The sequence below is a fragment of the Lycium barbarum genome, chromosome 2 (assembly GCF_019175385.1).
Source record: "Lycium barbarum isolate Lr01 chromosome 2, ASM1917538v2, whole genome shotgun sequence".
Lineage (NCBI taxonomy): Eukaryota > Viridiplantae > Streptophyta > Magnoliopsida > Solanales > Solanaceae > Lycium > Lycium barbarum.
This window is the reverse complement of record NC_083338.1, coordinates 115,698,563-115,724,148: the sequence shown is the minus strand read 5'-3', so window position 1 is coordinate 115,724,148 and position 25,586 is coordinate 115,698,563. Positions and strand designations below refer to the sequence as shown.

At 36.6% G+C, this 25,586-nt stretch overlaps 2 protein-coding genes across 2 annotated transcripts; one reads left to right on the top strand and one right to left on the bottom strand.

Moving 5' to 3' along the window:
* Nucleotides 1-696: 696 nt before the first annotated feature.
* LOC132626850 (uncharacterized) lies at nucleotides 697-11,109 on the top strand. The gene is made up of 9 exons (XM_060341861.1): nucleotides 697-971; nucleotides 8,486-8,598; nucleotides 8,870-9,042; nucleotides 9,622-9,715; nucleotides 9,913-10,021; nucleotides 10,101-10,192; nucleotides 10,278-10,363; nucleotides 10,463-10,527; nucleotides 10,608-11,109. The coding sequence occupies exons 1-9, from the start codon at nucleotides 785-787 to the stop codon at nucleotides 10,715-10,717; spliced, it is 1,029 nt and encodes a 342-aa protein (XP_060197844.1). The 5' UTR covers nucleotides 697-784; the 3' UTR covers nucleotides 10,718-11,109.
* A 6,429-nt stretch (nucleotides 11,110-17,538) lies between these two features.
* LOC132626849 (protein SRG1) lies at nucleotides 17,539-19,563 on the bottom strand. The gene is made up of 4 exons (XM_060341860.1): nucleotides 19,182-19,563; nucleotides 18,862-19,109; nucleotides 18,105-18,432; nucleotides 17,539-17,970 (listed from the first exon to the last, which is right to left on the bottom strand). The coding sequence occupies exons 1-4, from the start codon at nucleotides 19,437-19,439 to the stop codon at nucleotides 17,728-17,730; spliced, it is 1,077 nt and encodes a 358-aa protein (XP_060197843.1). The 5' UTR covers nucleotides 19,440-19,563; the 3' UTR covers nucleotides 17,539-17,727.
* Between the last annotated feature and the right edge of the window lie 6,023 nt (nucleotides 19,564-25,586).

The following is a 25,586-nucleotide window of genomic DNA, read 5'->3' as shown; positions in this document are numbered from 1 at the left end:
CTATTTGTGAATGTAATAATTTTATTACAATTTTCATTCTTTTTAAATTTACAGTGCTATTGATTTAACTGTATGCAAGTGCTCTCTAGAGGTCTTTCTTGAATGTCTTTTCTTTGCTCTTTGGAGAAAAAGGAAGAAGAAAGAAGAAAAATAAATAAAAGAAGAAAGAAAAAGAAGGGAGGAGGAAGAGGATGATGGAGCAGAAGAAGAAGCAATTTGAAGTTTGTCCATCTGATTAAAATTTAAACATATTATAAATGCTGATTAATTTTCACAATCAGGTGCGAATTTATTATCTGAATTTATAAAATTTAGGGAGTTGAGAAGGAATAGAGAAACTGCTTCGAGCCAATATTCGTATACCAGACGCTACAGCGCTGAAATAACCCATGTAATACTCCGAGAAAAAACTCAAACGATGTACCCTTCAAACGGGTTGGTCCTTAATTTTTGTCTTTTAAAATCTAACTTATTCCTAGCGGGGACATAAGTTCGTCTAAGTTCTTTAAAGATGCGGACATGAATTTTGAGATATTATGATGTAAAAACATAAACTTATGCCCCCGAAAAGTTATTGGGAAAATTAAGTTCTATATCTATTTTTAAAAATATTTACGACAGACTTGTTATGTCTGAGGGACAAAAATTAAATAGGAGTACGAAGTAGGCACAGAAGTGCACAATAATTTGCATGTCGGCCCAACTGAAAACGGCCTAGCGAAAGTAGTTTCAGTTAACGTATAAAAAGCATCATCGCCATTTTTCTCTTGTTCATTATCCTTCCATGGCTACCATAATAACTGCTCCGACTTCCAGAATTGGAATGCACTGCCGTTTTGGAGCTCCAAAACACCATTTCTTCAACAGTTGTACCACCAACTTCTCAGTTTCTATTTCAAGCCCTAATTTCAAGCTTTCATCACATGCAATGCCCCCCAATTCTTTCCGAGTCAACGCTTCCTCTGCTACAGGTATGCGAAATGTGGTGGACTATGCTTTATCAAATAGTATGTGATTAATCAGCTCCATTCTGATCTTCTTTTTCTTTGTTACCACTTACTTGTACTTCCTAATTTCGAGTATTAGCTACTTATGCGCTGGTAGAGACAATCGCCAAAGTCCTGTACTATTCATAGATTGTTGGTTAATTATGCTTAAGTTTTACGAAATAGCTTCTCAGTGACCGATTCTACATTCAAATTTGGGCTTACTTCTGTTCCCTGGCTTGTGTGGGATAGGATAGGGTGGTGGGTAGGGGTGTCAAATGGGCGGGTTGAGTTGGATTTGGGCATGTCAAAATTAATAAAAATCCGCCCAAAAGTTACTTTGGCTAAAAGCCAACCCGCCCAATTCCTACTGATATGTTTTAATTTCGTTATTTGTTCTTTCATAATTTTTTAGTACCTAATAAAAGTATTTTCTATATTTATTATGGCTATATGTAATGTGGCCTTCATTTTGATATAGGCATAAGCCTATTAGCAAGAATCCTGGTGGAAGATTGAACTTGGGCACCAAGTTTTAATATGTGTGGTGGATACATTTGTTCATGACATTACAAACTTGGAGACCAAGTACTTCTTGCTCTATGTAGAAGAGCTTCCCATAGTTGAAGACACACCAAAAACAATTTCAAGAGCTTCTCTTTCTCTTTGTCTTCTTATCTTCTTTTAGAGTATTATTGTAAGAGAGTTGTCTGTTGGGAAATACTTGTGTGAACCCTTCTTTGGAGTGATCTTGTGAGGTTATTCTTTTGGGATACTTTTTGGGGGTAATTAGAGTATTTACTCTAATTTTGTACTCTCTATTGTACTCTTGTTGATATAGTGAAATCGCTCCTTTTCGCTTGTGGACGTAGGTCTCACTGACCGAACCACGTTAAATTTGTGCCTCATTTATTTTCTTTGCTTGCCGTTATAATCAACTTACTATTGTCGTTGTTATTGTCATTATAACATTGTTTGGCTAAATTCCGCATTACCCGGATTCTCAACCCTAACAAATTTATATCAGAGCCGGATCTAACCGGGTTAATTTCAGTAGCCAAAGATGATTGTAACAAAGACTTATGTTGAGAAATTTGACCAAAGTGCAAACGTTGGGATGTGGCAATTGAAGATGGAAGCTATCCTAATTCAGGACGGCTTATATATGGCACTGGAAAGAAAAGAAAAGAATCTTGAAAATATGACGGGCACCGAGTTTGCCTTCATAGACAAAAAGGCAAAATCAGGTGTCAATTTAAATCTCTCAAATGAGGTTTTACGTGAAGTATCTGCAGAGACCACAGCCAAAGGCATGTGGGAAAAATTAAAAACCCTGTATATGAAGAGGACAGTGGAAAATAGACTTTACCTGAAGCAAAAACTTTACACATTTCGTATGGTTGAAGGTACTTCTATACTCTCACATCTTGATGCATTTGATTCCATTCTTATGGATTTGAACAATATTGATGCTGAAGTTATGAGGATCAAGCCGTGTTATTGCTTATTTCCCTTCCCTAGTCGTTTAAACATATAAGAGATACTATACTTTATGGAAAGGATAATTTCTCTGTAAGAGATCAAATCTAATTTTGTACTCTCTATTGTACTCTTGTTGATATAGTGAAATCGCTCCTTTTCGCTTGTGGATGTAGGTCTCACTGACCGAACCACGTTAAATTTGTGCCTCATTTATTTTCTTTGCTTGCCGTTATAATCAACTTACTATTGTCGTTGTTATTGTCATTATAACATTGTTTGGCTAAATTCCGCATTACCCGGATTCTCGACCCTAACAAATTTATATCAGAGCCGGATCTAACCGGGTTAATTTCAGTAGCCAAAGATGATTGTAACAAAGACTTATGTTGAGAAATTTGACCAAAGTGCAAACGTTGGGATGTGGCAATTGAAGATGGAAGCTATCCTAATTCAGGACGGCTTATATATGGCACTGGAAAGAAAAGAAAAGAATCTTGAAAATATGACGGGCACCGAGTTTTCCTTCATAGACAAAAAGGCAAAATCAGGTGTCAATTTAAATCTCTCAAATGAGGTTTTACGTGAAGTATCTGCAGAAACCACAGCCAAAGGCATGTGGGAAAAATTAAAAACCCTGTATATGAAGAGGACAGTGGAAAATAGACTTTACCTGAAGCAAAAACTTTACACATTTCGTATGGTTGAAGGTACTTCTATACTCTCACATCTTGATGCATTTGATTCCATTCTTATGGATTTGAACAATATTGATGCTGAAGTTAAAGATGAGGATCAAGCCGTGTTATTGCTTATTTCCCTTCCCTAGTCGTTTAAACATATAAGAGATACTATACTTTATGGAAAGGATAATTTCTCTGTAAGAGATCAAATCTATCTGAAAATCAAAAGAACAGATAGATAGAGATATTACTGGGGAAACTAGTACATCCCATGGGGAAGGCTTGTTTGTAAGAGGTAGATCTGATAAGAAAGAATCAAGTAGTGAGAGGTCTAAATCAAGGTCAAAGTCTAGATACAGAAATGTTGTGTGCAAATATTGTCATAGGAAAGGTCATATTATTTCTGAATGCTATAAGTTGAAAAACAAAGAAAAGCATAAGGAAAAGAAAAATGAGCACCAAAATACTAACACTGCTGAAGCAAGTGTAGTTGCAGATGAGACCGAGGGAACAATATTTTTAGCTACTACCAATAGCTTTAAATCTATTGATGAGTGGATTTTGGATTCGGGTTGCTCTTATCATATGTGTCCCAATAGGGATTTGTTTACCACATACGAATCAGTTGGAGGTGAAGTTGTCTTGATGGGTAACAATGCTCCATGCAAAGACATTGGTAAAGGTACAATCCGAATCAGAATGCACGATGGTGTGGTGAGAACTCTCACCGATGTTAGATATGTTCCTGACTTAAAGAAAAATCTCATCTCATTGGGCACTCTAGAATCTCTTGGGTGCAAATACACAGTTGAAGGCTGAGTTCTGAAAATCTCTCTAGGTGCTCTGGTGATAATGAAAGCACACAGATCTGGTACGTTGTACACTTTATTAGCATCCATTGTTACAGGTGCTGCTGCAGTTTCCACATCAAATCAACCTGATCCCGACGTCACCAAATTGTGGCATATGCGATTGGGGCATATGGGTGAGAAAGGTCTTTCCATTCTCAGCAAAATAGGTCTCCTATGTGGACAAAGTACCAGAAATATGGAATTCTGCGAATACTGTGTGTTCGGGAAGCAAAAAAGAGTCAGCTTCAAATCTCCAGCAATTCATCGAACAAAGGATACTTTGGATTGCATTCATTCAGATCTTTGGGGTCCTTCTCGTACCCCGTCAAAAGGTGGTGCCAGGTTTATGCTAACTTTCATTGATGATTATTCAAGGAAAGTTTGGGTTTATTTCCTGAAAAATAAAAGTGATGTTTTCTTAACTTTCAAACAATGGAAAGTTTTGATTGAGAAGCAAACAGGAAAACATGTCGAGTGGCTTAGAACAGATAATGGCTTGGAATTTTGTGATGATGAGTTCAATGGATTTTGCAAAAATGAAGGAATTGCTCAACATCACACTGTGAGGATGACCCCTCAGCAAAATGGTGTTGCAGAAAGGATGAACAGAACTCTTTTGGAAAGAGCTCGTTGCTTGATTTCAAATGCTAGGTTGACAAATGCCTTTTGGGCAGAAGCTATCTCTACAACTTGTTATTTTGTCAACCGTGCTTCTTCTAAACCTTTGAACTTTAAGACTCTGGAGGAAATGTGGTCAGGTACTCCTGCTAATTATTCAGATTTAACAAATTTTGGTTGTCCCGAGTACATGCATGTGAATGAAGGAAAATTAGAGCCAAGGGCTAAAAAGTGTATTTTCCTTAGATATGCATCTGGGGTGAAAGGATACAGACTCTGTTATCCTGATCCCAAGTCACCAAAATTTATAATTAGCAGAGATGTAACCTTTGATGAATCCTCTATGTTACATCCCAGAAAAGAGTATTCTAGTTCTTGTAACAAGAATAAAGAGCAAGGTATACATGAGCAAGTGAAGGTTGAGCTTGGCATTCCTTCTGAGCCAAGCTCATCAACTGTGGAACAAAATGCAGTTGAAACCCTTGAAGTTCAGCCAAAAGTTGATCCAAATGAGTATTCCATAGCCACACACAGACCAAGGAGACAAATTCGAAAACCAGGAAGGTATGGAGATTATGTTGCATTTGCTTTTTCAGTTGCACAGGAAACTGAAGAAATTGGAGAACCATCAAAATATTCAGAACCAGTTTCTGGTGTTGATTCAGCCAAGTGGCTGATTGCAATGAATGAAGAAGTTGAATCTCTCCACAAGAATGGTACTTGGTCTCTTGTAAAGCCGCCATCAGGAAAGTGAATTGTTGATTGCAAATGGGTCTTCAAGAAAAAGGATGGCATTCCAGGGGTTGAAGATGCACAGTATAAGGCACGATTAGTAGCAAAGGGCTATAGTCAAGTACAAGGAGTTGATTTTAGTGAGATTTTCTCACCTGTTGTTAAACATAGCTCCATTCGTGTTTTGCTTGCCTTAGTTACCATGTATGATTTGGAGTTAGAACACTTGATGTTAAGACAACTTTCTTACATGGCGAACTTGAGTAGCAAATATTCATGCATCAACCTGAAGGTTTTGAGATTGAAGGAAAAGAAGATCATGTTTGCTTGTTGAAGAAATCCTTGTACGGATTAAAGCAGTCTCCAAGACAATGGTACAACAGGTTTGATTCCTTTATGTTGGGTTTTGGTTATTCGAGGAGCATGTATGATAGTTGTGTTTACTTCCGGAAGTTAAATGATGGTTCATTTGTTTACTTATTGTTATATGTCGACGACACGCTTATTGCTGCTAAGGATTTGACAGAAATTCACAATTTGAAAAGTCAGCTGAAAAGCGAATTTGAAATGAAAGATTTGGGAGCAGCTAAGAAAATCCTTAGCATGGAGATCGGAAGAGATCGAGGAGCCAACAGGCTATTCCTAACCCAGAAGTACTTGGAGAAAGTCTTGGAGAGGTTTGGCATGAAAGATGCTAAACCAGTGAGTACTCCTACTCACTCCTCTTGCTACTCATTTTAAGTTATCAGATGCTCAATCACCGCAGTCAGAGGAAGAAGAGAGGTATATAGCACAAGTACCATATTCTAGTGCAGTCGGCAGTATTATGTATGCAATAGTGTGTACTCATCCAGACATTTCACAAACCGTAAGTGTGGTAAGCCGGTAAATGGATTGCCCGGGTAAATCACATTGGCAGGCTGTGAAATGGATTCTTAGATACTTTAAACGCATGTTTGGAGTTTGAGAGAAATACTAACTCTTTGATTGGTTTTGTAGACTCAGATTATGCAGGTGATCTTGATGAAAGAAGATCACTAACAGGCTATGTATTTTGCATTAGTGGCTGCGCTATTAGTTGGAAAGCTACATTACAACATGTAGTAGCTTTATCTGCTACTGAAGCAGAATATATGGCAGTGACTGAGGCGATCAAAGAAGCCTTATGGTTGAAGGGTCTATTTGGTGAACTCAGCTTATACCAAGGTGGCATTACCATTTTCTGTGATAGTCAAAGTGCCATTCACTTGACTAAAGATCAGATGTATCATGAGAGGACGAAGCATATAGATATCAAGTATCACTTCATCGGGGAAACTATTGCTGAAGGAAAGGTCTCTGTTCAGAAAGTCAACACTAGAGACAATCCTGCTGACATGTTTACAAAGCCTCTTCCTGTTGGCCAGTTTAAGCTCTGCTTGAACTTGATTGCCTTTTATGAAGGATGATTTAGCCCATATGGGCTTTAGCGGAGATGGTGGAGCAAAATTACTATATCACTCAAAATTAGGCCAAGGTGGAGATTTGTAATATGACCTTCATTTTGATATAGGCATAAACCTATTAGCAAGAATCCTGGCGGAAGATTGAACTCGGGCACCAAGTTTTAATATGTGTGGTGGATACATTTGTTCATGACATTACCCATGACATCACAAAGTTGGAGACCAAGTACTTCTTACTATAAATAGAAGAGCTTTCCATATTTGAAGACACACCAAAAACAATTTGAAGAGCTGCTCTCTCTCTGTCTTCTTCTTTTCTTTTGGAGTATTATTGTAAGAGAGTTGTGTGTTGGGAAATACTTGTGTGAACCCTTCTTTGGAGTGATCTTGTGAGGTTATTCTCTTGGGATACTTTTTGGGGTAATTATAGTTATTTACTCTAATTTTGTACTCTTTATTGTCTCTAATTTTGTACTCTTTATTATACTCTCGTTGATATAGTGAAATTGCTCCTCTCCGCTTGTGGACGTAGGTCACACTGACCGAACCACGTTAAATTTGTGCCTCATTTATTTTCTTTGCTTGCCGTTGTAATCAACTTACTATTGTCTTTGTTATTGCCATTATAGCGTTGTTTGGCTAAATTCCGCATTACCCGGGTTCTCGATCCTAACACTATATATAACCTAGCAATTTTTTTTTAAACAAAAAACTCTTTTTGTTAAGATTTCTTGTGGTTCAATTTGGGTTGCATATCAGTCCAACTTTTTATATGCTGAGATGGGCTGAGCTAATAATTGGGCGGGTTGGTTTTGCCACCCCTAGACTGGTGGGTGCTATGCAACCTTCCCCTTGCATTTCTGCAAGTTTCTGAGCCTCAAAAAGGTCACTGAGGAAGCAACTCTACCATTGTCGGAAGGTTCACTAATTCTACGTTTAAGTATCGAATGAAATTGGGTTTTTGCATATGGACTTGCAGTTGTCATTGTATAACTTGAGGTGCCAAAGAGATTATGCTAGATATGCAGTAGCAGTCTGTCATTGTATGACTTGAAGATGCCATAGGGATTATGCAAGATATGCAGAAATTTTCTGTTTCTCGTTTAGCTGCTTCATTTACTTTTGCATTCATTAGCTGTCAAGAATTGGGAACCGTTCATTTGACAGGAAGATTTCTTGGTTAATTGGATATCAAGACTACTTAGTTATGCTGGGAGGAATTTCCTTGGTTGAGCTAATTTCCATATCCAAGTAACTCATGAATTAACTCCGTAATTCCAATATTGACACGCAGCCAATAGTCCCTAAAACTTATAACACCATTTCATTTCTATGCTACTTACACAACTTTCAAGAATTCAAAATTTAACTTTAACTATGATGTCTCTATCAAGCTAACTGTTCAAGCTTACGTCAATATTTTCGTTCATATTCTATTGTTATCTTTCTCAAAAAAATATTCGCGTTCACTTTTACTAAGTTAACAAAATATTCAATGTATATCTTAAATCCCCTGTCTAATCTAATAGTTGACATAGTGTTATATTAAATTGGACGGAGGGGTAATTATCAGCAATAGGTGGTGAATTGATGTCTGAAACAATACATAATGTTTACTCTTTAGATATACATCTTCCTAAAGTTCAATTGTCAAGTTTCAATTTTTTAGTCTTACTTATTGGTTCCTGAAGATGCTCCAAGTGAAGAATTGGAGGCTTCTTCTAGGGGGGCAGTTGGAGCAAACGACTTGTTAATTGTAGGACCTGGAGTTCTTGGGCGTTTAGTGGCAGAAAGATGGAGAGAGGTACTTCCTGAACTAATAATCATATGATTTCTTTGAGAAGTAGGAACCATCCTACCTCGTAACCTAACTAAAAATATACATGCACGTTTGTTTCTTGTTTGTTAAATCTGCTTTATTATGGAAATGTTTGATGTTCATTTTCTGAAATTGATATTAGCTGTATGAGTTTCTGGCTTATTAACTGTGACAGACTGGTAGATTTCTGCTACACTTAGTGGAGTATGCATCATAATTGAGACTGCTAAGAGTTTTGGACCCTTTAATGTGGCAGGAATACCCAGGCTGTCAGATTTTTGGGCAGACAATGACCACCGATCACCATGATGAACTTATTAAAATGGGAATTAGTCCGTCTTCTCGAGAGTCCAAGTTTACATCTAAGTTCCCTTATGTTATATACTGTGCTCCTCCATCCCGGACTGAAGACTACCCTGGTGATGTTAGGTAAGCTTGACAGTTCTTGCAATAGCTATCTCCTATCACCTATCTGTGGTGGCTTTTTTTTTTATATTTAGTTTCAAATAGTTTGGGGCTCATTAGGTATGGTGCATGGTGTCTCAGTTCTCGGGAACAAGAACATCAAGATGGAATTTTTTTTCTGTTAGTATCTAATTTATAGAAAACACAAATGCTTTTAAACTATAGTGCAGTAATAAGAAAAATAATTTCTTGTTTAGTAAAACTATTGTTTTGTTGTGAAATAGTCCCTCCTTTCCTACTGCTGTATGATTGCAAGTATCCTGGCTAGTCATTAGCAGTAAATGCTTTATATAGCTGGAAGTTGCATGAGTAATAGTGTACGTTTTGAAAATCATGTGTATGGGATGGTCAGACCAGTTTTCTGATTCGGCTCTGCTAATCTGGGCGGTAATGGTCAGCAGCAACTTTAGGTTTAATGATAGCATTATTTTTCTTCAGATTCTCTGTGCTAACTTTGATCATATTGATACGTCAATTTGAGTTAATACTACAAAACCCAGTGCTACCTTAAATTAATTTCTACTTCACACATCCAATGAGCAGGGACGCTGCATTAAAATGGAATGGTGAAGGTTCTTTCCTATTTACCTCAAGCTCTGCACCATATGACTGCTCTGATAATGGATCAGTTGATGAGGTGTGATGTCTTACATAAAATATTAGCCTTGCCAATTAAAGATACAGGCTTTGGAAACTGGTTTTTCTGAAGGAAACGACTGAATTTTAACTCATGAAGTTTCATTCTTGAGAGAATTCTTCATGTATTTCAGTAAGGAGATCTGAGCTTTCATTAAACTCTTTTGGTTATCATTTTTTTTTTTTTTTTTTGTGTAGGATGGTCCCATAGTCCCAATTGGAAGGAGTCCAAGGACTGATATACTTCTCAAGGCAGAGGAAGTAGTGCTGGAGTTTGGTGGTTGTGTTGTTAGATTGGCTGGCCTTTATATATCCTTGGATACAGATCAAAGATCTAGAGTTCTTTTTGTGTAGCCCTTAATTCTTTATTTACCTTAACCACTAACACAAGGAAGGCAGAGGTGCGCACACATATTGGTTACATAAAGGAACTGTGGATGTTCGCCCTGATCACATCCTCAATCTTATCCATTATGAGGTGAATTGTGGCATCCATGTTTTGGATCATGTTTAGTTTAGAGGTTGCACTTTGTTCTTCTTCATGTGACCTGTCTTTCCTACAGGATGCTGCTTCTTTGTCAGCCACCATCTTGAAGAAGAGACTTCGCGGTCGGATCTTTTTGGGTTGTGACAACCACCCCTTATCCAGGTCATCCAATCTACATGATTGTTAATTTTTCTGGCTCAGAGTCGAAGCTCTCTGATCCATGTTGCCCCTTAATTGTTGTATTACCTTGTCCAATGGCAGGCAGGAAGTAATGGACTTGGTCAATAAAAGTGGGAAGTTTGAGAAAAAATTCGAGGGTTTCACTGGTAACTGACTTATGTTGAAATCCTTTAGCCACTGGTTTATAGAAAATCAAGCTACAGCAGTCACTTATTCCTTCTTTCAGGAACTAGTGGCCCTCTAGGGAAGAAGTTAAACAATTCAAAGACTCGTGCTGAACTAGGATGGGAGCCCAAATATCCAAGCTTCGCTCAGTTCCTTGGAGTTTCACATTAAACTGCTGCAAGAGCTCTCATTCTTTCGAATTATTGAAGAAATGCAGGAGAACTGTTTTCACAGAGTTGTCTTTTGATGCGGCATGTTTGGATCAGTGCTTTTATGCATTTAATTGCCACCATGTTATGCAGATATTGCGTCTGTAACATATGCCGGGGTTTTGGTTTTTCTTTACTGTCTCCACTGTAATTTGTTGTTAGGAAAGGATGGTTGTCTTTGTCAATTACTACTGAGATGTTTATAATATTGGATTAAGGTGACATTCTTGAAATGTTGGTTTTATAGTTAGAAAAAGAAAATCTAATGGGTGGGAAATGTTACGGTTTTATTAGCTTCCTCTGATGTAACTCTCTCTATGGAGGCTTTGTGATGATGATCAAAATGTTCTTGGAGACCCAACTCCTATCATTTATAAGTATAATCTCTGCTGTTTGTTGGAATGTTTTTGTTCTCATTAGAGACGTATATTTAATAATATAGATAAATGAGAAACTTAGAAAATCCTACTTTGGTTTGAATGCGAACTAGTATAAGAATAAAGCTAGAGTGGATACATAGGATTCATATTGTAAATACTAACTGGTTCGAGATTGAGATTTAGTTTTGATTGGTTGGTAAAATATAGTACAATTTGCACAATTGTCCTTATTCGAGGGTGGTATTTAACTTTTGCCCCTTAAATTGCCCGTTTTTAATTTTTGTCCCTTCACCTAAAAATTTATGAGTTTATGATTCGAATTTCCGCTTAGTCATAAATTTAAAATAAAAATAAATTACAAGACGGAGCTTGGATTTTGCAAGGCAGAATTTACCTGCAAAACTCTATCTTAAGGCAGAGTTTGCTACCTTATAACGCAGAGTTTGCCTTAAGGTAGAAAACTCTACAAACTCTGCCTTCTAGCATAAAGGTAGAGTTTGAATCTAAAACTATGTCTTGCGAATTTTTATTTTTATTTTTTAATGAGAGAGAGTTCGAACCTAGAACCCATAGATTTTTAGGCGAAGGACAAAAATTAAAGATTACCAATTTAAGGGGCAAAAATTAAAGGCCAGTGCAAGGCAATCCGCGCAAAAAAAATGTGTTTAGGGTGGTCGCAAATTTTGGTGGTAGCATTTTTGTCATTGATAAATTAGTACAAGTGTTTTAAGTCGTAAGAGGACATCTTCGTATCTTGCTAATAGTAGGGCAATAATAATATATAAAAAGCTAAATTAAGAAAAGGGAATGCATTCACTTGAGTTAGGCAACTCATTGTCAAACTTATATTTGTTGAAAATGATTAATTAGTGAACGAAGCAAAAACGACGGCTCTCTTCACATACCCAAACACGAAGCAAAGCAAATACTAACAATTATTGTCTTCATTCATGCTTACTTTTACACTTTTACTCCTTAAAAAAAAAAGAATTGGTTAATTATTGAGCAATTTTCAGGCACTTGTCAACTTATATTGAGTTTGATTTGTTAAGCATGATTACTAGGGGTCCCATTTGCTGAGATCATAAGACACTCTTGAAATCTGGCAATCACTAGTGGTAATTATAGAATGAATTATACTCTATTAGTTTAGGTTGAAAGATCCACAATTAGGTCGTGGAGATTCTTTTGTTATTTATTTATAGTTCTTTAGTTTGTGACGTACAATGATCGATCGAAGATTTATTCATTTCTTTCAAACAATCTTTTCAACCAAATGTTTTAAAAATAAGTGTTCTTTTTAAAAAAAAAAAAAAAAAAAAAACTTGAAGAAGTGAAAACACATCTGTTTTTTTTTGTAGTTTTTGAAAAAGTTGAAAAGAAAAATTGTACAAAATATTTGGTTGAAATTTTTAATTTTTGAAAATTCTTCACTTGTTTTTTAAACAAATATCAATCTTAGTACATACAAGAGAAATCTAACTTGCACAACCATCAAAGGTTGTGATGTACCTTTTCATCCTTTATCAAAGTTTCGAGTTCGAGCACAGAGAATGAAATTGTTTTTGATACCAAATGGTTTAGCTCGAAAGAGGTATTTCTGTGGCGAATCCGCATTAGTCTAGCTCTAGAATAACTAACAGACACAAAATGAGCAGCCAAAATAAATAAATAAATAACCTGTGTTGTCCTATCAGCGAAAGGAAATTGAAATCTAATCTATTTTTGTTAAAATAGAAAAGAACTACTACTTTAAAAAAAAAAATCACTCAGTATATTTCTGATAATCACATTGATGCCCAACAAAATTCAAATTCAGGTCGAAAAATCTCATAACGTAAAATGCTCCTAGCAAAAAAAAAAAAAAAAAAAAAACGAATTACTCCCTCCAGTCCAAAATAATTGATGTTTAAGCCTCTAAAGTAGGTCCAAAGTAATGTTACGTCTCGGAAATTTCGAGTCGTGTGAATCATGAGTAGACTAGCACGAGCCTAAAGTGGACATGAGGTCCTTATGAGATTAAGGAGAGTATTTGATAACTTTAAGTGAGTACTTTAAGGCTTTGAAGTCATATGAATATGTGGAACTAAGTTCGTTGAAGGAAGTGAGATATGAGCCATGTTTGGAAAGGTTCTCGCTACAGTTGAGCTAATATTTATTTAGTAATGTCTTGAGAAAGGGCTATGGGGCCTCTTGTGTGGTTAATGAAGTGTTATGCAAGTGCCAAGAAGGTTCCATAAGGATTGAGAGTCAAACGAATCGAAAGGAGCAACTTATCGGAAGATGGCACTTTGACGAACCGTATAATATTTGACGGCCCGTCAAATGGTGGAGCACCACCGTATAACGGTCACAGTAGGCTATGCAAAGCTGGGCAGTTTGACGGTGCACTTTGACAGACCGTATAAATTTTGACGATCCGTCAAAGTGGTCGTAGGATTGCCCGTTGGGTTTTTAAGTCACGTTTTATATATTTCGTTCCACTTCATTTGGACATTTTATTTTCCCAAATCAAATCCAAGAGCTCTCTAAAAACCCTCTCTTCAACTCCATAAACTAATCTAAGCCAAGTCCAAGAGAATTAAGAGATTCAAGTGCTAAGAAGCTTGCTAGGGCTTGTGGAACTCAAGTTTTCCTTGGGTGTTGATGTTAGGGTTTTTCACTTTGGTGGAGTAAGTTGATTCAAGACTTGTTTTTGTGAGATTAAGGTAAGCATATGATTAAAGTTGTTTGATTGTTATACCATGTGGTTGAAGGAACAAAAGTGGAAATAGGGTTCAAGTATGAACTTGGAGGTATTTTGAGCTATATGTTAACTTGAATTGACATTCTTGGCATGTTATGAGTATAACCTTGTTGAAGGTGAGTCTAATGATGTTGAGGAAGTATTGTATGTAAGTGTGTATGAAGTTGTGTTGAGATTATTATCATGAGTGATCTTGAAAGGAGTTTTGGGGATTGGATGATGCTTAACTTGAATGAAATCTCTTGATTGTGTTATTGTTGATAACGTCATTGTTGATTGGGAGTTGTTTTGGAATTTGGTAGAAGTAGATGAAATAGGGGAAATGCCACCCAATTTCCGTTAGCTCATGAACTATTCTAGTTTGAATTTAAGAGTGTCCTTAAGACTTAACCTTAGTATGAATCCTTTTTAAATGTAGATCTCTTAAGCTTTGGCGGTGAACCTTAAGTAGTTAAAGAGGACGAAGAGGTATGTAAGGCTAACCATTCTTCTTAAGGCATATTCCCATTTGTCGTATACCTTCACATGAGTTCCATAATGTCTTCCATGATGACCTCATTTCCTAGAATCATTAAAGCTCACAGTTCGTGATATCCTCATAACACTATCGGTCCCATCCTATGATAGTTGATCTTCTAAGGAAAGACATAATGAAAGTGACGATGACGATGGTGATGTTGATGATACTTATGTACTTCTATGTATATATCTAAGTACGACTATTAACAACACCGAGCTTATATGGCCGGGTATGATATCTAACGTGTGCGCACCACTGCAGTTGGGTACGGATAACACTGAGCCTTGGTAGGGCTAGGTATGTAGAACACCGAGCCTTGTTATGGACGGGTACGTGAGACACCGAACATCTATGGTCGGGTATGATATTACTATATATATATATATATATATATATATATATATATATATATAAGTGTATGTAATGGAAGGTTCCCATTAGATACTATGTTATCATTCCTGCTTCTATTTATGCTATTGATTATGCTTTACATACTCAGTACATTGTTCGTACTGACGTCCTTTTGTTTGTGGACGCTGCGTCATGCCCGCATGTGGACAGGGAGACAGACTTGATCCTTAGGCTGCTTATCCAGCGATTGCTTAGAGGAGCTCCACTTGATTCGGAGTTATAGCTATTGGTACTGTTCTTTTGTGTATATATGGGCATGGCGGGGCCCTGTCCCGTCTATATGATGATGATGTCACATACTCTTTCTAGAGGCTCGTAGATAGTTGAGTACAACTAGATGTCTTGTAGCCTTGTCGGCTCATATTTTGTATATCATTTTGTCAGCCTCGTCGGCTTGTATATATATGTATATGGGCATGTTTGTTGATGTTGATATAAAAGTATCTTAACCCGATGGAAAGTGTATTACAGATGCATAGAGATTATGAGTAGGCTATGTGGCTCACCTAGTTATGTTTGTGAATGTATGATGAGAGGTGTCCGGTGGGTTAGCTCCGGGTGCCCGTCATGGCCCTCCGTTTGGGTCGTGACAAGTAATTGATGTTCACAAAATTAAGATGTATTTATTTCTTTTCTTTAAAAAAAAAAAAAAAACTTTCCTTGACACATTTCATATCCTCGTGATAATTATGTCAACCTAAAAGAAAAATCATAATTAAGGGTATTTAAATCAAAACTCCTCTTAATTTTTAGGAGTACGTGAATTCCTTAATCTATGAGCTCAAAACTAAAACATCAATTATTTTGAATGAGAAGAAGTACTAATAAAAGTGAATTGGGGGGTGGGGGTACATTAATGTCACCAAGTTAAAGATCTATAAGGCCAAGGTGCTCCTTTTTTCTTCTTTTTTGGTATCTCAAACATGGGTTCCAACCATTGTTGGGGGGGACCCTTTAGCTACTCTCTGATGTAACTACTCGATCTTCCCTCCAATTCTTAATCTTGAGATACAAAGAGATGTGGGGGTCCCCAATCAATCAAATACGTGAACAAAAAGAAAAGAGAAGAAAAAGCTGGGTTGGAGTTTTTATTTCCCAAAATTAGAAAAGTGTAATCGAAGATAGTGATATAAATTAGAAAAAGAGTTAAGTCAAATTTCTCCTTTTTACATAAAAAAATGGATCATGAATGATGGTAAATGGTTAGTTCATAATCGAACTAATAAACTAAATCTTTTTCAAACATCAAATTATGATGTAATATTTTTGCTTTTGATTAAATGACGGAAGAAAAACAAAAAATAGTTGATTTGAAGGTAATTTATTAATCTCCAAGGAACATTCCATCCAGTAAATATGTACCCCGCCGCACCAGGTACTTACATCAAACTAATTCAACTTATACCATGGTTAAGTTATTGAATGAAATAAAAAAAATATATTATTAATCATGGTTAATTGATAGTGGTATATATTCATATACATATTATGCACCCATTAATTAGGTGATAACTCCCAAACGAGTAAGTATTTACACATCCGAAATGGTTAATAGCTAAGGCCACAATTCGAAATGCGGTGTTACAAATTCAAGCATTGAATTTCCTTTTTACCCCCATGTTAACTATATGAATAAAAATCATACTCTAGTATTATTAACGTTTGAAGGCACTCAATTCAGTGGCATACACTTCTATTCTGACTTTTGTCATACTAACTAGCAAAGCAAAAAGAATAAGCAACTAACAGGCGAATACATCAAACCATGTTAATTTACCAATAAATAAGTGCGTATGAAGTGGTATAAAAAACATATGGATTATTCATAACTAAGCGATAAAACTTATATAAAAGATACATATCATGCATTTTATCTCTTTGTCTCGCACCTGGCGAAGGAGAATTACTTAATGGATCATTTTCAAGACGAATGTCACATTCAAATGTGTCAATGAAGTACTACGAATATATCTTGGTTTAGATTCCTTGTGAAGATTTCGTTATCTTTGCTGTGGATATGGCACAACATTCCTCCTCCTTTTTTCTTTCTTCGGGATGAATTTTTAAAACAGTGGCTAGCTACATATGTTCTGGCTTAATTGTAACCTTTGTGCACTTAGGTGAAGCAAGTACTAAGCCTAACTTGCTTTATTTTACGTACTTCTTAAACCCGAAAGCTAAAATTTCACTGTTGTTCCTAAATCCTAAATATGTGTATTAATTCAATTTACAAGAATTAAAACAAGGAAATCTAAGAGAATTACCCCTCTCTCTCTCTCTATACTAGATAATTGCGCCAGCAGGGAAATATTTGTATAATGACCAGGGTGACACTTCTCTAATTGCTATAGCCAACTCTTCTTGTTATTATTACTTAAATTTAGTTTCAAGTTTGAACATAGGATTGACCAAAACCCCGTGACAACTTGTATACTAGTGCCTAGTGGGATCTTTAATCTTCCTCCACTAGTCATAAAGAAAAGTTGGACATTTTTTCCCTTAAATAATGGAAAGCCAATGGTTTGTCTATTGAATTAAGTGAAGTGAATTTATTGAAAAACATGGGGTGGTGGTGCTTGCTCCTAATTTGCAATGCTTCTTTCCTGATTGGGAATCTTGTAGGCATAATAGTGAAGAGTGACATCTCTTCAGTTTGAAGCTCCCACTTAGACTGTAGAGAGTAGCTCTTTTTGAAAAGCAATAAGAGAAAAAGAGGACAAAAAGACTAAAGGGTACAATTGTCAAACATAAGACCCCACTTTGCTTCCATTATGTAATAAATAAGTAGGTTATACAAAGAGAACTTTCCATAGTAACAGTACAAACTGCCAACTAGCATCTTCATTGAATTTACAAAGACATTATGTCAATATTCTACATCTCAAGTTAATAAGGTGTCTCTAGGATTAGTTGTTTTAGATTTTGGCAAACTCAAGAGTTTTCTTGCCTTGAAGCTTGTTAGTAACATAGTGCATGCTGTACTCTCCATGATTGTACCTTTTATACTTGCAAGGATTATTTTCATCAACTAGTTCTTGCAGTGGTCCCAACTCAATTTCATAACTTGGTGCATAAAATGTCACAATGGATAGTCTATCTTTTTCTTGGTGGGTCACTGCTCTGTGCTCCACACTATTGTATCTCCCATTACTTAGAACCTGTTTTACAAAACAATATTAGAAAACCGAACTCGGATGGAACTAACAAAGATCGACAAATGAATACAAAGGTCAAAGGCTTTATTATTAAAAAAAGTAAAAGGAGGTCCAAGAATTGGAAAAAGAATGCACACCTCAATGGTATCACCAATGTTGATAACAAGTGCATTTGGAATTGGCTGGACAGGCACCCAAACATTGTCTTTAAGTATTTGTAGGCCAACTGAGCTGCCTTTACCCTGTTGCAACACTGTAAGTGCACTTCCATCAGAATGGGGACTTAGGCCCAAAACAAGGTCAGGTCTAGGACATGCTGGATAGTAGTTCATCCTCACTGCTTGTACAGCTACTCCAAACATTTCTTCAAAAATATCCTCATTTAGTCCAAGACTGATTGCTATGTATTTTAACAAATTCTTGCATAGTTTCCTTATCTCCCTTGAGTATATATCTACTGTTTCACTGCAAAAAAGAGAGAACGAACATTGAGCATCCAAGGGTGTGACTTAACGGTTAAGGGATGAAAATAATGAGATATCAGGCTTCAAATTCCACTAGACGCACACAGCGATCCGTAATTTTTTTTTTCATCTATAAGCCTTTATTTCAGAGTTTCTTGTTTAAACTAGTACTCAACCTAATTAGGTGGTCCCCACCAACTTTTCCATCTAACTAAGCCTTTATTTCATAGTTACTTAATAGCTGTGTTGGTGAGAGTATATCATCAGGTGTGCACAAATTGACACCATTGTACAAAATAAAAAAAGAACTTTTCTTGTTTAAACTAGTACCAATCTAAGGTGGTCCCCCACAAATTTACAAGTGCTTTCATTTGCTTATCCAACAGTTGTATTTTTGTAACTTTTTTTTGTAGCTGAAGTTTAAGCTTACCTGAAATCAAGTGGCTTTGTAGGCCAGAGTTTTGGGTTCCTAATGAAATGGGGTTCTACACCAAGTGCAAACATGTTACACCAGTCAAGTTTTTGATCTTCTGAGAAGACAAAAGCTTGACCATAACCTTGAACTGTTCCAGGAGCCATTGGATATTTCTGTTTCTCCTCTAAAGGTAGCATGAAGAATTCCATGGCTATTTTCTCCATCCTTTCAAGCAACTCCAAGTCAATCCCATGGTTAATCACCTACAACAATCATAAACTAAAATTAGAAGTTTGAAATTTTTAATCAATAGGCTGTAAACAGAAGTTACATACCTGAAAGAATCCCCACTCTTCACAGGCACTGGAAAGCTTCATGATTTCATAGTGGAAATCCTGGCTATTCAAGATTTTGGACAAATCAACAACAGGAATGTTAAGGTTACATGAAGGAGTAGTAACTGTGGCAAGTTTAGGCCTTTCTATCACGTCTCTTACAAATCTTTCAGGAATAGAAGATGGTTTAGTCTTTTTCAGTTCTTGGACATCATCAATGTGACCAACCTTAACAGGAAAACTTGGCACTGGAGCCATTTTCTAACACGACAACTTTGTTTTGTTTTTTGGGGAATGGAGTCTTTTTTCTAGTGGGGTAGGAGGAAAAGATAGTATGCTAGTCAAGATTGTGGACGTCTCTGCTATGCTAGGCATACAATATAGAAAATGTCAAGTATTTATAGAGGGTACACAGCGGCCCAACTTGATGTTAGAAACCTTACGGAAAATACTTGATCATGAATTTTATCGGAAAATACTTGATCACGAACCCTTATAGAGAAATTCTTGAAAGCTTGAGGCGTGTCAATTAAGACACTGTCCTTAAACATATTTCACCCGGTATGGATGTATCCTCAGGATTCAACAAGCTCTTTTAGTACAAAATTAGGAGCCACATTCTAACAAAGATTACCAAATGAAAACCCAGCGCAATATATTTCAGAAAGAATAATTCCTCTAGATGTGTATCCTCACAAAAAATATATTAGGTGAAGAGAACTCAAATGAGAATAGAGTCTCACAGCCAAATCAACGGTTAGCAAATTAATATCAGATGAAGGCTCCAAATCAATGGCAATCAAGAGCAGTAAATGCCAATGAATAACAAATTAAGGGTCTGACACAATTGATGATAAGCGAATATGAAACAGTCAACCAACTTAAAGTCAAATAAAGACTCATTAGAATGCTGTTAAGGTGGATGAATTTAGACAAGTATTTCTTTTTGTGATATTACATGAATTTTTTCAACACTTGATGCATCACTGATATTATCGTGTGGGTCCTTGACTTATGCACTTTAATAAATTCTCAGTCATGCAAATTCTGTAGTTTAGAATTGTTTATAAATAAATCTTATAATTGCTTGCATTTCCATCCAATTACCAACTTTCAATATGGATCATAGCATCAGCATCTTGAGTTCTGAGTACGATTCTTTCCTAATATAATAGTTATTTGTCTTTTCTTTCCTTCTTAGCTACCTTTTTAAAATATGTCTTCGGAAAACTTGAAAAGCATATTAGTTCCACTGATCAAAGCAAAATATTTCCACTTCCCTGTTAAGTTGCATTAAGGGTGAATCAAACGAGAGAAACAGAGAAATCCAAAAGAAGGATTCAATCAAACAAGAAAAAGATTTACTTGTGGAAGATATTTTTTTTTCGGGTTAACAATCAAATATCCAAACTTCGGTGGCTCAATTAATCTGAATACACGTTAGGTAGCCCATAGTACAACTTGCTACCGAATGGTTTTCCATTCATTAAACTCGAGATTCTGCTTAAGAGCAGAGGGATCTCAATCATCGATACATTCATGAAAAGCGAAAAGTCCTATTGTGGGGAACTGATAAACTATGAGTAGATCTTACTTATACATATATTAGTCTGTATAGTGGGTTATTTGTTATAAATGTTGGGAATAAACCCGCCACAAAAATAATATTTACGATATTTACAGCGGAATAATAATATCGCACCGTGATACAGTTAATCAATAAGAATAAAATGAGCAATAATGACACTAAGATTTTTACGTGGAAACCCAAAAGGAAATAAACCACGGGCCCAGAGGAAGAATTTTACACTTTATAGGTCTGAGTAAAATACTCCAAAGACCACTACACACTCAAAAGGAATAACCCTCCTTTAAGGTTTCCCACCTCACTACAATATCGCTCACACTCTCTAATTTTCTCCATAGACTATTTCTCTATCTGTGAATGTCTCACTCTTCTTTCTCTCTTTGTTTGGTGTGATTACAAATGGAAAAACGGCTCTCCATTTATTGTTACACCTTGTAAATTTTCTGTTGGTACGCAAGTAAATGGACTAATGATGTGTGCGAGGAGTGCGAGTGTATAATGTTTCATGGGAAATGTATGTGAAGGGATGTGGATGATTAGAATGAAAAGTCGAGAAATGAGAAAAATTGAAAGTTGGCAAAAACTGCCCAGTGGTCGTATATTGCAAAATACGGACCGTAAAGTACAATACGGTCCGTAAACTTCGTAAACTGCCATGCAAAAGCTTCAGCCTTCTGCCAGTGGTCGTATAGTGCAAAATACGGACCGTAAAGTGCAATACGGTCCGTAAACTTGAAGTCGTAAACTGGCATGTCCAACTTCAACTTTCTGCCAGCTGAGGAAAAGGTATAATACGACCTGGTGGACGGACCGTAAAGTGATTTACGGCCCGTAAACCATGGTCGTAAATCACCATGCATGCAGGCCAAAGTCTCTGGTCCTGCTTAAGCTTAAAGACGACCACGAGGGACGGTCCGTAAAGTGGAATACGGACCGTAAACCTCCATGGACAACCACTGTTCACCCAGCACAGATTTTCCAATTCATTAAATATGAGGATCAAGACTTATTTTATTTCATTACAACATTACACCACTTCTCTCTAAAACTTCTCTCTACATTTATTATATGAGTTTCCAAGGATTATAAGTCATCCATAACATTAAGACAAGTGAATCAAGGATAAGGGAATCATCAAGGATCATCCAAGTCAAGAAATCCAAATGGAGAAAAACTAGGGTTTTGCTCAAAGAAGAGTATTATCAACCAAAGCTTGTTCCTACAACTTCTAAGGTAAGATTCATGATTTTTACAAGATGTTTAAGGTATTGGAGAATTTAAATACATGGATTATAGAAAATGTGGTCAACTAGGTCATGAATGATGAATAGTGACATTTTGAGAAATAGTTTGAATTGAGTTATGAATGTTGTTGTGTTGTGATATGAATGTGTTATAAATGGTATTAAGATCATGAACTAAACACTTTAGACGAATGGACGAAGTTGGGTGTTATGACCATGAATGTGGGTGAATTAGAGGCAAATTGAGGAATCTAGATAATGTGGATAATGTGAATGACTAATGGCCATTGTTATGATATTAATGAAGGTATAAACGCTAGCATTGGAAGGGAACGTGCAAGTGTAGAATAGTTCGACGGAAAGGTATGTAAGGCTAACCCTTCTTTCATAAGGCATGGTTCTTGGCCAAATTCCTAAATTCCTCTATATGAGTATGTTGTCTTCACATGGTTGACATTCCGAGCTCATAAGCTCACGACCCTTGATATGTACTATGATTATACTACGTTCCTCGTATGACGAGTAAGTCTATAATGTAAATGTAACGATAATGATGAGGATAGTAATGATGATGAGAGTAAAAACGAGACTAGAGATGCTTACGAACTACGATATATGTATATGTATGCCTATGAAGGGCTATGATAAGGCCCCGAGCTTATGATGCCGGGTAAGACTATATGTATATGACTATGTATAAAGTATGTATACGATTACGAAACGCGCGCACACCTCTGCAGATGGTACGGATAACCCTGATGCCTTGGTAGGGCCAGGTATGTATGACCTTGAGCCTTGGTTGGCCAAGCATGTATAAGATACCGATCCTATGAGGTCGGGTATGCTATGTAAATGCTATGTATATGAAATGACTATGTATATAATATGAATGTGATAAGACTATGTATAAGAATACGAATAAGGACATGTATACGAATGTGAGCACAAGTATGGTACGAGTATTATTATGGGATACGAACGACGATGTATGCAAGTAAGCGACATGATGATGACGATATTACTGTCTCCCCTCCTATGCTATTTCATATGATATCTATTATGCTTCTATATTGATGTTGATCATGCTTTACATACTCAGTACATTCTTCGTACTGACGTCCTTTTGTTTGTGGATGCTGCGTCATGCCCGCAGGTGCACAGGGAGACAGACTTGATCCATAGCTGCTTATTCAGAGATTGCATAGCAGAGCTCCATTTCTTTCGGAGCCGTAGCTTTTGGGTACTTATTCTTTTGTGTATATAATTATGGGCATAGCTGGGTCCTGTCCCGCTCATACGATATGTCATACTCTTAGAGGCTCGTAGTCATGTGTATGTGAGTAGAGATGTTCGGCCATGTCGGCCCATGTTTTGTATATCTTTTGTTGGCCTCGTCGGCCTTGTACTTATGATGTGGCATAGATGCCTATGATATGTTAAATGATGATGATCGTCTAATAGTATCAATATGATTAACGATAAGAAAATCACGAATTGACTTATGGTTCACCTAGATGTTATGTTATGTACGATAAGGGGGTGCTCGGGTGGGGTAGCACCGGGTGCTCGTCGCGGCCCCCTAGCCAGGTCGTGACATTTATAGGAGACCAAACTTGTCCTCCAAGCATAAAAAGAGAAAAGGAAAAGTTAAACAAAATTTGTCTACCATAAATTTTTCCTTCGGCTCCAAGTAAGAGTTCCAACTAAGTAATTTGGCACATGCCAATTAAAACCAAATGGGATGGATCTCATCAATCTCCCGCTCCAGTCCCATTCACCTGAAGGAGGCAACGCCGGGCTTCTAGTTTGAGAGCATGTCGTCAAGTTCCTTGCATAGCTCGAACTTGTCTCTTGGTACCACTTTCGTGAACATATCTGAATCACTTATAGGGATTTCTTGACCTGCATAGATCCGTCCTCTATCTTTTCCTGAATCTAGTGATATCTCACATCGATGTGCTTCATCCTCGCACAGTACATGGAGTTCTTGTTCAAGTCTATTGCACTTTGACTGTCACAATAGGCGACATACTCCTCCTGATGCAATCCAAGCTCTTGAAGGAACCTATTACATCTTGGAAAATTTCCCATCGACGTACAGTGAATAGGCTAGCGAAGGGCACGACGTATACGATGTTTTGATAAGTAAGAAATAGCATTTGATGATCCTAATCGAGATTCAAAGACATTTGACGTAAGGGAAGAAGGTTGTCAAGGAAAGTAAGGGATATGTTACGCGTCGGGTAAGAATTATGAGCGACAAGTTAATGATGGCATAATGATGTCTTGGATAAGAGTGATGATGTCCCTTAGATTTGTATTGAGGTGTTAATCAAGTGTCAAGAAGGTTCCATAAGTATTGGAGATCAAACGAATCGACGACAACGAGTTTCGGAGAGCTGGGCATTATACGGCCAAACATATTGGCCGTATAAAACATACGGACCGTATGTTTAGCCGTATGTCTTGCCCAGAATGAGGGTACTCACTGGACCAAACATACGGCCAGACATACGGCCCGTATAAAACGTACGGACCGTATGTTGGTCCGTAGAACCTGGTCGGGACAGATTTCAAGTTGATATAAGGACCCCTCTCTCTCATTAATTCATTTCATTTCCACTCTCCACACTTCAAGAAACCTCTAGAATTCTCTCCACTCTCCATCTACAAGAAACCAAGAGAAATCTATGATCAACTACTGTTACGCCCTATTTTGAACGGGTCCAAGATAGTTTGCAACTTGTCGGTTCTTCTAACTGGTTTAAAAAGGGTTAGAGTCGCCACCTTATTTTTTAGGAAAATCAGGAAACCTATATGTACTTGTGTGTCTACTCCATTTTAGTCCACGAAACCTATAAGATTCTAGATAAGGGTTTTATTTACTCCGAGGGGAAGGTATTAAGCATCCCTCAGAGCCTGTCCGAAGACAGTCCTTAAACTTAGTTTAACTGAACACTAGAGGGGGATTATCTATCTGTTTATCATTATTATTACATGTTTTCAAAATGTTATGACTTAATGAAAAGCTACACTAGGTGATAATATACTGAGTATATACAGTGTATAAAAATGTATTTATATCAAGTATCAAGTATTCATAAAGAATGTATAGTAAAAAAAGAATATATAAAAGAGTATAAAGAGAATGTACCTTGTAAGTATAAAAAGTATATCTGTTAGTATAAAGAGTGTATACATATGTTAGTGTAAAGAATGTGTAACTAGAATATAAAAACAAATGTAAGATTATGTAAAAATAAATATATCAAGGATATAAAGAATGTGCGTCTATGTATATTAAACATATAAAGAACATATTTCAAGTGTCAAAGAGTGTACGTCAAACCTAAAATGTATAAAGAATTGTATAACTAGGTATATTAGTGCATAAAGAATGTAAAAATAATTTAAGAATATTCATTGGTGTAAAGATTTTATATAACAAAATTATTCAGAAAAGTGAAGTTTATTTGACTTGTTTCTACCGTTTAGTTGAAAAGAGTATCTGTTTAATGAATATCCTATCAAAAGCATAAGGAACAAAATAATTGTAAAAAGTATTGGTAAAAA